This window comes from Felis catus, chromosome C2, assembly GCF_018350175.1.
Source record: "Felis catus isolate Fca126 chromosome C2, F.catus_Fca126_mat1.0, whole genome shotgun sequence".
In the NCBI taxonomy this organism is placed as follows: Eukaryota; Metazoa; Chordata; class Mammalia; order Carnivora; family Felidae; genus Felis; species Felis catus.
The window spans coordinates 82,182,998-82,195,425 of record NC_058376.1 but is presented as its reverse complement, the minus strand read 5'-3'; the positions used below and the strand labels follow the sequence as shown (position 1 = coordinate 82,195,425).

At 38.9% G+C, this 12,428-nt stretch overlaps 1 protein-coding gene across 14 annotated transcripts in view; it reads left to right on the top strand.

Annotated features, from left to right (window-relative positions):
• Positions 1 to 12,428, top strand: part of VPS8 (VPS8 subunit of CORVET complex) — a 252,516-nt gene that overhangs the window by 229,695 nt on the left and 10,393 nt on the right. For 7 of the 14 annotated variants that reach the window (XM_045037181.1, XM_045037182.1, XM_045037178.1 and 4 more), the window contains one exon: positions 7,859 to 7,939. The exons of 6 other annotated variants lie outside the window; for them this stretch is intronic. In XM_045037181.1, coding sequence (XP_044893116.1) covers positions 7,859 to 7,939 — 81 coding nt within the window. Of the gene's footprint in view, positions 1 to 4,829; positions 4,860 to 7,858; positions 7,940 to 12,428 lie in introns of those variants that run through there. One more of the 14 variants, XM_019840038.3, reaches the window with a different exon arrangement.

Genomic DNA, 12,428 nt, shown 5'->3' with positions numbered 1-12,428 from the left:
TAAAACAGACATTTTATTGAAATTGGAAAATCTTCACAGCATTCCTGTAACATTACAGTGAATGAAACCCACATTTGCATTGCCTCAGTTTTTGCCCCTCACATTCACCTTGATTCCCAGGGAAAATGTTTTATATGTACTCAGGATAGTGATTCCTTACAATTTACACTGTCGTGTCAGAAATATTTGGTAAGGACTACAGTGATTGCCATGAAACTTAGAAGAGCATGTGCAGAGGCCTGTGTGCTGGGAGTAAATGTCTGGCACAGTTTACTCACAGGCCTAGGAGTCCTGGACAGGCACTACAGGACCAAGAATCTCCTGAGCCAAAGTGCAAGTTCATCCCACAAAGGGATCTGTAAGGACTTTTCTCCTCAAGAAGTTTTTATTGATTGTTACTTGAAAAATGTCCATGATGATCACATTATATATTTTTTTCTTTCAGCTCATGTTAAAATGCTGTTCCACTGTCTCATGATTTGCATTGTTTCTAATAAGTCATTGGTGGTAATTCTTACTGTTATCTTCTTTTGGTTGCAATGACACCTTCTTTTCCCATCTTTCAGGAGAATGAGAAGTTCTCCTTCCCTTTGCTGCTGGGAGTTTTAGCAACTGATAGCTATCAGCTCTTCCTTCTCTAGGAATTGTCCTCAGCTAAAGAGATCTACTTTGCCAACAATGACAGCCTCTCTGCCTGAGAGCAGCCAGCATCTGATGACTAGTCATTGAAGACTTAGAAAGGGCAGAACCCCCTTAATTAATTAATGCAGGACAGTTCTTCAAGGCCATCTTAGCTCCAGAGCTCTCCTTGGGATCACCTGAGGGCCTCTGTGGTAATCGCATCGCAATAGAACTTCTCCCTATGCCTAGTTCTGCTTCCTTTACTTCTCCGTAGGTTTCCATTCCAAGTGAGTAAGAACTTACCCACCAGTAAGTTCTGGCACACAGATCTCCACTTCAGAGTCTTTTTTCCAGGGAAGCCAACCAATAACACCTTGTGTGTTTATAATGCATCTTTTCCCCCATCTTTTGTATCTTTTGTATTTTTTGCTTTATCTTTTGTTTTCATCAGTGGTATGACTAGGTGTGGTTTTGTGTTCTTTCTTGGTGTTCATTAAATATATTGGATCTGTATGTTTATGATTTTCATCAGATTTGGAAAACAGTTGGCTGCTATTTCTTTGAATATATTTTCTGCCCCAAGATCTCTCTTTCTCAACCTGTAATTACATGTATGTTAGTGTAATGTTCCACAGATCACTGACACTTTTTTCATTATTTTTACCTTATTTTTTGTCTGCTTAAATTGAATAGTTTCTGTTGTCTTCAAATTCACAGATCTTCTCTTCTGCATTATCAAATCTGCTGTCTAGATCATCCGCTCAGTTTTTCATATTACATATTACACTTGTCCTTTCTACAATTTCCATTTTATTATTTTGTCTTCCTTCACTTATGGTTTAACTTTTTTTTTCTAGCCTCCTAAGGTGGAGACTTAGGTCATTAATATTAAGCCTTTCTTGTTACCCAATATGAAATTTTTAAGCTGTAAATTTCTGTGTAAGCACTACTTTAGTTCCATCCAACAAATTTTGCTAATGTTGTATTTTCATTAGAACTCACCTTGAAGTATTTTCTAATTTACTTTGTGATTTATTTCTCTCACTTATTGGTTACTTAATTTCTAATATTTGAGGCGTCTTTGGATATCTTGTTAAGAATTTCTATTTTAATTCTGTTGCGGTCAGAGAGCATGCCCTGTATGATATAATTCTTTGGAAAGTCACTGAGACTTTTTTATGGGCAAGCATACATTCTACCTAACTGAACATTATTTGTGCACTTGAAACAAACTGTAATATGCAGTTGTTGGGTATAATTCCTGTAAATGTTAAGTGAAGGCAGTTGTTAGTATTACTCAGATCTTCTGTATGCTTATTGATTTTTTTTATCTAGTTATCTTATTAACTACTGACTGAGAATGTTAAAAATCTCCAACTATGACTGTTGATTTGTCTGTCTTTAGTTCTTCCTTACCTCTAGTAATACTCCTTGTATCAAAATCTATTCTCTATACATAAGCCATTCAAGCTTTCATGTGATTCATGTTTTGATTATATATCTTTTTTCCATCCTTTAGCTATTTATTTTTGTTTTTGTATTAAAGTGCATCTCTTGAAAACAGTATATAATTGGGTCTTGCTTTTTTTTTTTTTTTTTTTTTTGAGAGAGAGAGAGAGAAAGCAAGAGAGAGTATGAACAGGGAAGGGGCAGAGAGAGAGGAAAAGAGAGAGAATCTCAAGCAGGCTTCATGCCTAACGTGGAGCCCGATGCAGGGCTCAATCTCTGTGACAACATGACCTGAGCCAAAAATCAAAAGTCAGACACTTAATCAACTGAGCCACCCAGGCACCCCTATAAAACAGATATTTTAAATTCCTTGTTTGCTAATTCAGTACCTCTGTCCTCTCTGAGTCTGTTTTTATCAATTGCTTTCCTGGTTATAAATCATGTTTTCCTACTACACGTATCTAGAAACTTTTGATTGTGTGGTTGGCATTGTGAATACAGTGTTGTTGAGCATCTGGATTTTGTTGTCTTCCTTTAGAGACTTCTGAGTTGTGTTCAGGCAGGTCTAGAATACCCCTGCATCTTGATGGTCTCATTGGATACCCAGAGTGTTTTTCAAGGTCCTTGCACTCTGCCTGGTTAGTATTTTCATATCTTCTAGGACTTTGCAACCTCTAGAATCTCCATTTAACTCATAGCTCTCTAGCACCTGTTCTCTGCAAGGCTTCTGGAGTCTTGCCCATATATGTGCAGTTGAGTATCAGGCCATAAACTTCAGAGGACTCCTATATAGATTTTTAGCTCAGCTCAATTTCAACTCAGCTTCCTCCTCTTCAAATTTACCTAATTCCTATCCCCAAACTCCTATTTCCTCAGCTCAGCAAGACTTCCATGGTCTGCTTAGGTTCTCCCTCCCTGTGCCACAATCCAGAAAGTGTCTCCAGATACAATTCCAAGGAAATCATGGGACTCACTTTGAATGTTTCTCTTCTGTCAAGGATTATAGTCCTTTTCCGCCTTTTGTCCAAAGTTAGAAAACAACAGGTATATGTATTTTGGCTGGTTTTATATTATTATGGGAGAGCTAGGCTAGTTCAGCACCATTACTTTATAATGGCAAGATTTGGAAATCTCTGCAGTTTGGGGGGAGATTTTTAAGGTACAGTAAACAATAATTTATTAATTTCACTCAGTTTCCATATTATCACTTCACTTCCTGCCCTTTTCCTCCCAACAACCAAGTTCTACAGAGAGAAATGGTCCAAAAGTTTTTCTCTCTTTTCACCAGTGAATTGACATCTAAACTAGGTAGAGTACAACCACAGGGCATCAGTGCTCTTTTTTTTTTTTTTTTTTTTTTGATTTGTAATTACATTGTGAACTTTTATTGGGTTTTGCTAATTTCAGGGTTAAATGTGCTTTTCCATATGATTCTATATTCCTCTTGTTAGGTAATCATTTTTTAGGTCTATCTAGTTAAGATGGGCAGGAATACTAGAACTGAAAATGTTCCAGCAATCATGGCTGTGATAGAAAATCATTAAGGACCCTGCCCTCAGAAGAGCTCTTTGTCATAATTGCTATCCCACAGTGACATCCATCAAGATAATTGTTCAACTTTCTTCTTAAGTAGGCAATAGTCAGTTAGATAATCAAAGGGTAGCAGGCCTTAATTACATATATGAAGTGAATGATTTCCCTGTTTCTATTTTTTTTTAAAAAAGGTCAATGATAAGACAAAGGAGGATTTCTGATTAGCATTAGAAAAATGCCACTCCAAATGAAATATGACCTTTTGTAGCAATGTGGATGGAACTGGAGAGCATTATGCTAAGTGAAATAAGTCATATAGAGAAAGACAGATACCAAATGTTTTCACTCTTATGTGGATCCTGAGAAACTTAACAGAAGACCATGGGGGAGGGGGGAAGAAAAAAAAGAGAGGGAGGGAGGCAAACCATAAGAGACTCTTAAAAACTGAGAACAAACTGAGGGTTGATGGGGGGTGGGAGGGAGGAGAGGATGGGTGATGGGCATTGAGGAGGGCACCTGTTGGGATGAGCACTGGGTGTTGTATGGAAACCAATTTGACAATAAATTTCATATTAAAAAAAAAAAGAAAAAAATTCCACTCCACTAAGAATCTTTCTTTTAACTCTAGTTACCATAAAAATAAATCTTACTAGACTTTTTTTATTTTTTAATTTTTTAATTTTTTTTAATTTTTAATTTTTTATTTATCATAAAAAAATTATCAATTTTTTTATTGCCACATACCGGAAAGTAGGTAAATATCCAAATATAGGAGATCAAATAAATAAATCGTGGCCCATATACACAATGAAGTACTATATACAACTGTAAAAAAAAAAAAAAAAGGAAATAACATCTCTGTAACATAAAATTATTTTCAAGGTATATTGTTAAAAAAAAGCAAAACACAAAAGAGTAGTATACTATGCTACCTTTTCTGTAAGAAAGAAGAGATAAAAATATGCATATATATGCAAATTTTTTTAAAGAATAAACACAGGATGGATAAGCCAAAAACATTTGACAGGCAATAAAACAGAGAGAAATCTTCTGCATTTCAGAAAGCTGGGGACTCAGCTTCTGAGAGATGTCTGAAAACTTGCCAATATTCAGATACTAAGCTCTCCAGACAAGAGAATCCTGACACCACCTTCAATATATTTGCAGCCAATGGTGAAATGAAATTAACTAAGCAACAATAAAGCCCTTACTGGACTTTTTTTTAGATCTTCCTCTGCTGACAAAAAGGAAAGACCACAGTACACCATGAAGCAAGAACCTGAGTTTGCACAGGACAGTTCTCTCAGGAAGGAAGGAGGTGGGGGTCCTAGCCCAGTTGTCAACCATTTTATTTCCCAGTATTGCCTTTTTTTATTTCTGCTTATAATGCTGCATCACACCGGGGGCAGCAACACCCAAGCAGTTCTTCTTTAATGTGTTTGGGAATTTGAGTTTCCCATGCCTCTGAGTTTCCCATGCCCGTGAGGCATTTAAACTAAGATGACCAAACTTTTGTAATAATTATAATAATCCCTGTCAAGATAATTGACAGATTTTAATGAATTTGACCCAGGAGTGATACTAGTTATTTAAAGTTTAAAACTACATTCTTCAGTTGTCTAAAACTTTTTAAAAGTCCATTTTTTTAGGTATAATGAGATTTTCAGTTTTTGCCACGGCAGATTTCCCCAGGTTGTTGCCTTTTAAAGCACATTAGGCAAGGAGTAGGCAAGCATGAACAGGTAGAATGTTCAGGTATCGGAGACTTTATACCCAAGTGGGGACAATAATTTTTGTGAGGAAGCAAAAAGGATAGACAAGCCGAACAAAACTTATCACGTTCCTTTATTTAATGATGCAGCATGACATGGTGCTAGTGTTATGAGTCATTCCACCAAGGATCCTGATGGGTATTCAGGTAAATGCACTCCCGGCACACCGAGCAGCTGAGATGGTCCATGGGAAGTCCCTAACACCTCATACATACATAGCATCTTACATTTGTCACCAACATGTGTATAGTGGGTTATAGGTCATCAGGAGGTAATTTAACATGTGCCTTACAAGCTGTAATTTTTGACATGTCTGAACCTCAGTTTCCTCACATGTAAATTAGAGACAGTAAGGTCTACCTCATTGGGCTAATGTATGCATTAAACATGAAAGCAGCTAGAGTAAGGCCAGAGACTAAAGGGATGACAGGAAATGTATTTTCTCCATTTCCCCCTCCCCACTTTGATCCCTACAAGAGCCTCATGAGGTAGGCTATGCAGATATTTTCTCTGTTTTATAAACGAGATATTCTAACATCAGGGATATCAACACAACTAGTTAGTGTCAGAGCCAAGTTCAGAATTTCTTCTGTAATGGCAGAAAATATTCATGAGCACCTAGTGTGTGTACAAAACTGCCTTCTCACTGTGTGTTGTGTCTGAGATCTGTCAATGAAGAATTTAGATTGTTTTTTTTAATTCCGGTATAATTAACATACAGTGTTGTATTAGTTTCAAGTGAACAATTCTATACATTACTCAGCATTCATCGTGATAAGTGTACTCTTAATCCCCTCACCTATTTCACCCCCCCACTCCCCAACCACTTCCCCTCTGGTAACCATCAGTTTGCTCTCTATAGTTAAGAGTCTGTTTTTTGGTTTGTCTCTCTTTTTCTTTGTCCATTTGTTTTGTTTCTTAAATTTCATATATGAGTGAAATCAGATGTTATTTGACTTTCTCTGACTTACTTCACTTAGCACTGTACCCACTCGATCCATCAGTGTTGCAAATGGCAAGATTTCATTCTTTTTTTATGGCTGGATATTATTCTGTTATATATACACACCATGTCTTTATCCATTCATCTGTCAGTGGGCACTTGGGTTGCTTCCATAATTTGGCTATTGTAAATAATACTGTGGTAAACATAGGGGTGCATATATCTTTTTCAATTAGTGTTTTTATATTCTTTGGGTAAATACCCAGCAGTGGATCATATGGTAATTCTATTTTTAATATTTTGAGGAACCTCCATACTTTTTTCCACAGTGGCTGCACCAGTTTGCATTCCCACCAGCAGTGCTCAAGGGTTCCCTTTTCTTCACATCCTCACCAATATTTGTTTCATAAGTTGTTTACTTCAGCAATTCTAACAGGTGTGAGGTGATCTCTCATTGTGGTTTTGATTTGCATTTCCCTGATGAGGAGTGATGTTAAGCATCTTTTCATGTCTGTTGACTCTCTGGATGTCTTCTTTGGAAAAATATTTGTTCATGTCTTCTGTCCATTTTTTAATTATTTGGGGTTTTGTGTTGTATAAATTCTTTATGTATTTTGGATACTAACCCTTTATCAGATATGTCATTTGCAGAGTCTTCTCCCACTCTGTAAGTTGTGTTTTAGTTTTGTTGATTATTTCCTTTGCTGTGCAGAAGGAAATTATTTGATGTAGTCCCAATAGCTTTTTGTTTGTTTCCCTTCCCTGAGAAGACCTATCTAGAAAAACGTTGCTATGGTCAATGTCAGAGAAATTACTGTCTGTCCTTTCTTCTAGGAATTTTATGGTTTCAGGCTCACATTTAGGTCTTCCATCCATTTTGATTTTGTTGTCGTGTATGGTGTAAGAAAGTGGTCCAGTTTCTTCCTTTTGCATGTTGCTGTCCAGTTTTGTAAACACAATTTCTTGAAGAGAGTGTATTTTTCCCACTGCATATTCCTGCCTCCTTTGTCAGAGATTAACGGACCATATAATCATGGGTTTATTTCTTGGCTCTCTATTCTGTTTTACTGATCCCTGTATCTGTTTTTGTGCCAATACCATATTGTTTTGATTACTACAACTTTGTAGATATACTACAAAAAATCTGGGATTGTGATGCCTCCAGTTTTGTTCTCCTTTTTAAAGATTGCTCTGGGGGTGGGGGATCTTTTCTGGTTCCATACAAATTTTAGGATTGTTTGTTCTAAAAACTTCGCTTAGTTCTTAATATTGTCAGCTTTCACTGGTCTTCTGCAGCTTACCTCTCCAAAATGTATTTTTAAGCGTGACACTAATCATTGTAGCTCATTGCATCAGCTGCTCTCCCTCCTGGTTCTTTTATTAAGACTTTGTAGGCCCAGTTTCCTTAACTAGAAAGCAGAATCATGAAAAATCCCAAAGAGGTCAGAGGCCATCAGTGTTTTAAGAGCATGGGATAGGCATATTGGTCCCCAGTTGGTCCTGCTCTGCTCCTGACACCACCTTTTGTGTCCCTTGAAAGGGACTGTCTGACCTCTTCCAGACTGATGCCAAGAGCAAGGCAAATGAAAGAAACTTCTGGAATTGGACTGCCCAAATTCAGGTGTGAGTTCCACCACCAACCACAGTGACCTCAGGCACAGCGCTGCACCCCAGGACCTTATTTGCTTTAACTGTAAAATAAGGGTAAAGTACTGGCCTCATAGGGTTTTTGTGGTGATTAAATGAGATAATACATGCACAGTATTTGGAACAGTGGCAGACAGTAGTGATTGCTCCATAACTTAGCTGCTGTAGTAGTGGTTATTGTTACTCCTTTCGTATCCTAGCTGACTCAATCCAGCATTTTTTCCTACTGCTGAGAAGTCACTATGTTGTTTCTTTTTTTTTTATTGTTTTATTATTTTTTTTTTTATTGTAGAGATCCAGCATGCCAGTAGGAGAGGGGCAGAGGGTGTGAGAGCGAGAATCCTAAGCAGCCTCCATGCTCAGTACAGAGCCTAAAACAGGGCTTAATCCATGACCTTGGGATTGTGACTTGAGCCAAAATCAAGAGTTGGGTACTCAACCAAATGAGCCACCCAGGCGCCCCTGTGTTGTTTCTCTTTAATTGTAGTATTAAAGGTTTTGGGTTCTTATGGGTATTTTCTAGTCAGATATTCATAATTTCCGTCTCCCACCTGATGCACTCTCTGCCCGAGAGCTGCTCATTCTAGAGCAAGCTATGGTTACTACTCTAAGTGAAATCTCCTTAAGAGAGATTCTGCCAGGTGTTTCCCTCCTCTCTCCATTCAGCTCAGCAACACACGTGCTTATTTTATTATTTTCGTTACCTAGTTCATTATTAATTGTGACCTATTGAGAGTGTTGTGACCTTAGGAAATAAAGATGAGTGAGAGGTGAGGGTTCTGTCTGGAGCAATCTGTGCTGGGGATGGGAATTTTAAGGGTGTTTCCTTTCCTGTTTGCAGGGAGAAAGGAAATGTGGCTTCACTCATACGTATCTCTGAGGCCAGGGTTTCATTGCAGGCAAAATATTAAGGACCTCTAGTTTGAAACAGCTTAGGTTGTAGCAAAAGTCTGACTGAAGCCTGTAACAGAAAGATTTAAAAGCGAGGCCAATAGCAGGCAGGGAGGGAGAGAAGGGAGAAAATACGATTCTCATTCCACTCGTCCTACTCCACCTCCAGCTCCACCCCTACCAGCACGTTACAAAAATGCCAGAAGTTTCCTGGAATGCAGGAAAGACAAATAATTTGTTCCAGAATCATATCCAGCATCCCACATCTCTGGTAAACTAGGTTTGGCCTGATTGTGTGCTAGTGTGGGAAGATGCTTAGGAGAAGAAATGTTGGGGTTTTGATTTCATGACCTTAATTATTGTAGAGATTCTGTGACTGCCCTGGCTTCATGTGTGATTTGAAAGCCTTTGTATCCAGGATCCCTAGTATTATGTTATCCCCATTCCTAGGAATCCAGCCTTCAGGGCGACAGTGGATCATGGCGGCTTTCCTATAGTGAAGCTTGATGCTCTAGTTAAGTCTGTGGATTCCTGAAAGTCTTAGGTTGTTTTCCTTCCTTCCAGCTGAGGTAATTAACAGCTCTCATTTCTACCCCATGTGAGTCATTGAGCCTCTGACATGTGCTGGCACACTATCTTAGCCCAGTGTCCTTCTGCCCAGGGCTTTCCTCCATCATCGGGACCTCATTTTCCACCAGATGTACTTTAACACTGAGTGTTACAAGGTCATTTCCAGGGCTGTCGCCGTTTATCCCTCTCATGTTTAGCTGCAGTTTAATTTTCAGCTTTTGTCACTATATTACATGGGAAGAAAGAAATGTGCTCTGGCAGATAGCATCAAATGTGTTTTTCCTTCTCTTCCAATTGGAAAATCACTCATAATCAGTCCTCTGCTGGGGGGTTAGATGGTCTGGGAACACTGGGAAGGGTGCTTTGTGTTTATAGATTTGCCATACTGGGATCGAATTCAAATCTGCTTGCTCCCACTTTGATTTTGTGCATGACAGTGATTTGGCAAATCACATTCTCTGTACAGCTTCTTAGACTAAATCTGTTATTCCTCTTCAAGGCTATCTTGGGTCTTTGTGACAGTGTCTCTAATGCCTGTAGTTGGTTGCCCTAGTTTGCATATAATTGTGCAGTAAAAGCCACGAGTAATTTCAAGAAGAATGTGTATTCTGCTGCTTTAGAATGAAATATTCTAAATGTATCTGTTAAGTCCATCTGGTCCAGTGTGTCATTCAAAGCCTAGATTCCTTGTTGGTTTTTCTGCTTAGATGATCTGTCCATTGCTATAAGTGGGGTATTAAAGTCTCCTGTTATCATATTATTATCAGTAAGTTTCTTTATGTTTGTTACTAATTGATTTATATATTTGGGTGCTCCTAAGTTGGCATAGATATTTACAATTGTTAGATCTTCTTGATGGATAGACCGCTTAATTATGATGTTACGCCCTTCTTCATCTCTTGTTGCAGTCTTTATTTTCAAATCTAGTTGTCCGATATAAGTATAGTTACTCCGTCTCTCTTTTGCTGTCCTTTGGCATGATAGATGGCTCTCCATCCCTTCACTTTGAATCTGCAGGTGTTTTTAGGTCTAAAATGAGTCTCTTGTCGGCAGCATCTAGATGGATCTTGGGGTTTTTGTTTTTGTTTTATTCTGATACCCTATGTCTTTTGATTGAAGCACTTAGTCCATTTCCATGACTGAAAGATATGAATTTAGTGCCATTGTGTTGGAGTTGGTGTTTCTGGTGATGTCCTCTGGTCCTTTGTAGTCTTTGCTGCTTTGGTCTTCTTTTTTTTTTTTTTTTTCCTCCACTCAGAGTCCCCCTTAAAATTACTTGCAGGTCTGGTTTAGTTGTCACGAACTCCTTTCGTTTTGTCTGGGAAACTCTTTATCTCTCCTGTTCCGAATGACAGCCTTGCTGGATAAGAAGTCTTGGCTGCATATTTTTCCCCATTCAGCACATTGAATATTTCCTGCCACTCTTCCTGGCCTGCCAAGTTTCAGTGGACAGGTGTGCTGCTGACCTTACGTGTCTACCCATGTAGGTTCAGGACCTTCTGTCCCTAGCTGCTTTCAGAATTCTCTCTTTATCTTTGTGTTTTGCTATGATATGTCATTGGTGCTGACCTGTTTTTGTTGATTTTGAGGGGGGTCTCTGTGCCCAATTTCCTTCTCCAGATTAGGGAAGTTCTCTGCTATGATTTGTTCAAAAATAAAACTTCTGCCCCTTTTACTTGCTCTTCTTCAGGACTCCTTTGATAACAGATACTGTTTCATTTCATGGAATCACTTAGTTGCTCTAAGTCTCTCCTCGTGCTCTAGTTATTTCTCTTCGCTCTTTTTTTCAGCTTTATTATTTTCCATAATTTTATCTTCTGTTTGACCTATTTTCTCCTCTGCTTCCTCCTCATTCTCACTGTATCCAGTTTATTTTGCATCTCAGTTATAGCATTTTTTGTTTCATCCTGACTAGTTCTTAGGCCTTTCGTCTCTGCAGCAAGGGTCTCTCTGGTGTCTTTTATGCTGTTTTCAAACCTAGCCGCTTGTCTCACGACTGTTGTTCTAAATCCTTGTTCAGATATATTGCTTACATCTGTTTTGAGCACGTCCCTGGCTGTGATTTCTTCTTGACCTTTCTTTTGGGGGGAAATTCCTCCGTCTTGTCATTTTGACTAAGTTTCTATCTTGTGTGTGTTTTAAAAGCTTGCATGTTTCCTGCACCTGAGCGTATTGCTGTATCAAAAAGGGGTTGTACACTGTCCAGGGCCTGCCTGGCACTTCAGGAATTGTTTCTGGTGTATGCTGTGTGCACTCTGCTGTTGGGTTTTGGCTGCCCTTTGCCACTGCTCAGTCCTCTGCAGACCTCCTCCTTGCTTGCCATGAGGAGTGTTTGGACCTTTTCCTAAGTGTGCTTTGATTTGTTTGTTAAAATAATCCTGGAAAAAAGCAGGGGAGCCAGATCCCAAAAAAGGAGAAAAGGGAAGAGAACAAAAACAAAAACAAAACAGAATCAAAAACCGTAAGGCTGATTCCAAAGACAAAGACAAGAAACAAAAAAAGAAAGAAAGAAAGAAAGAAAGAAAAAGGAAAAAAAGCCTGATCAAAAAAAAAAAAAAAAAAAAAAAGAAAAGGAATTGAAAAAAACAAACAAGAAACTCTGAGCTTGATTCCAAAAGAAAAGAAGAAGGAAGAACAAAAGAAAAAAGAACTGTCAGTGTCATTTTGAGGCACGATTTTCAGTGCACTTAGGGCATAGGGAATGCTGCCCATGCTGGTCTTTGGAGGAGAGGTCCCCTGCGCTGGCTCAGAGTCCTTCTTGCCCTAGTAAATGAACAGTTGTCAGGCACGGGTTGGGGGGAGGGTGTTTGGTGTAAGTAGGTCCCACCTTCACTGGGGCCACTGTGGTGTTCTCTGAGGTCCCACCATGTTGGTATTGGGGGAAAATGGCACCACCGCAGTCTCTCATCCTGGACCGACCAAGGATCTCAACCCCTGCTGTCAGGCCCCCCTCACAGAGTAGCAAGGGCACTTAGCTTGCCCTGTGCCACAGATCTCCTGTG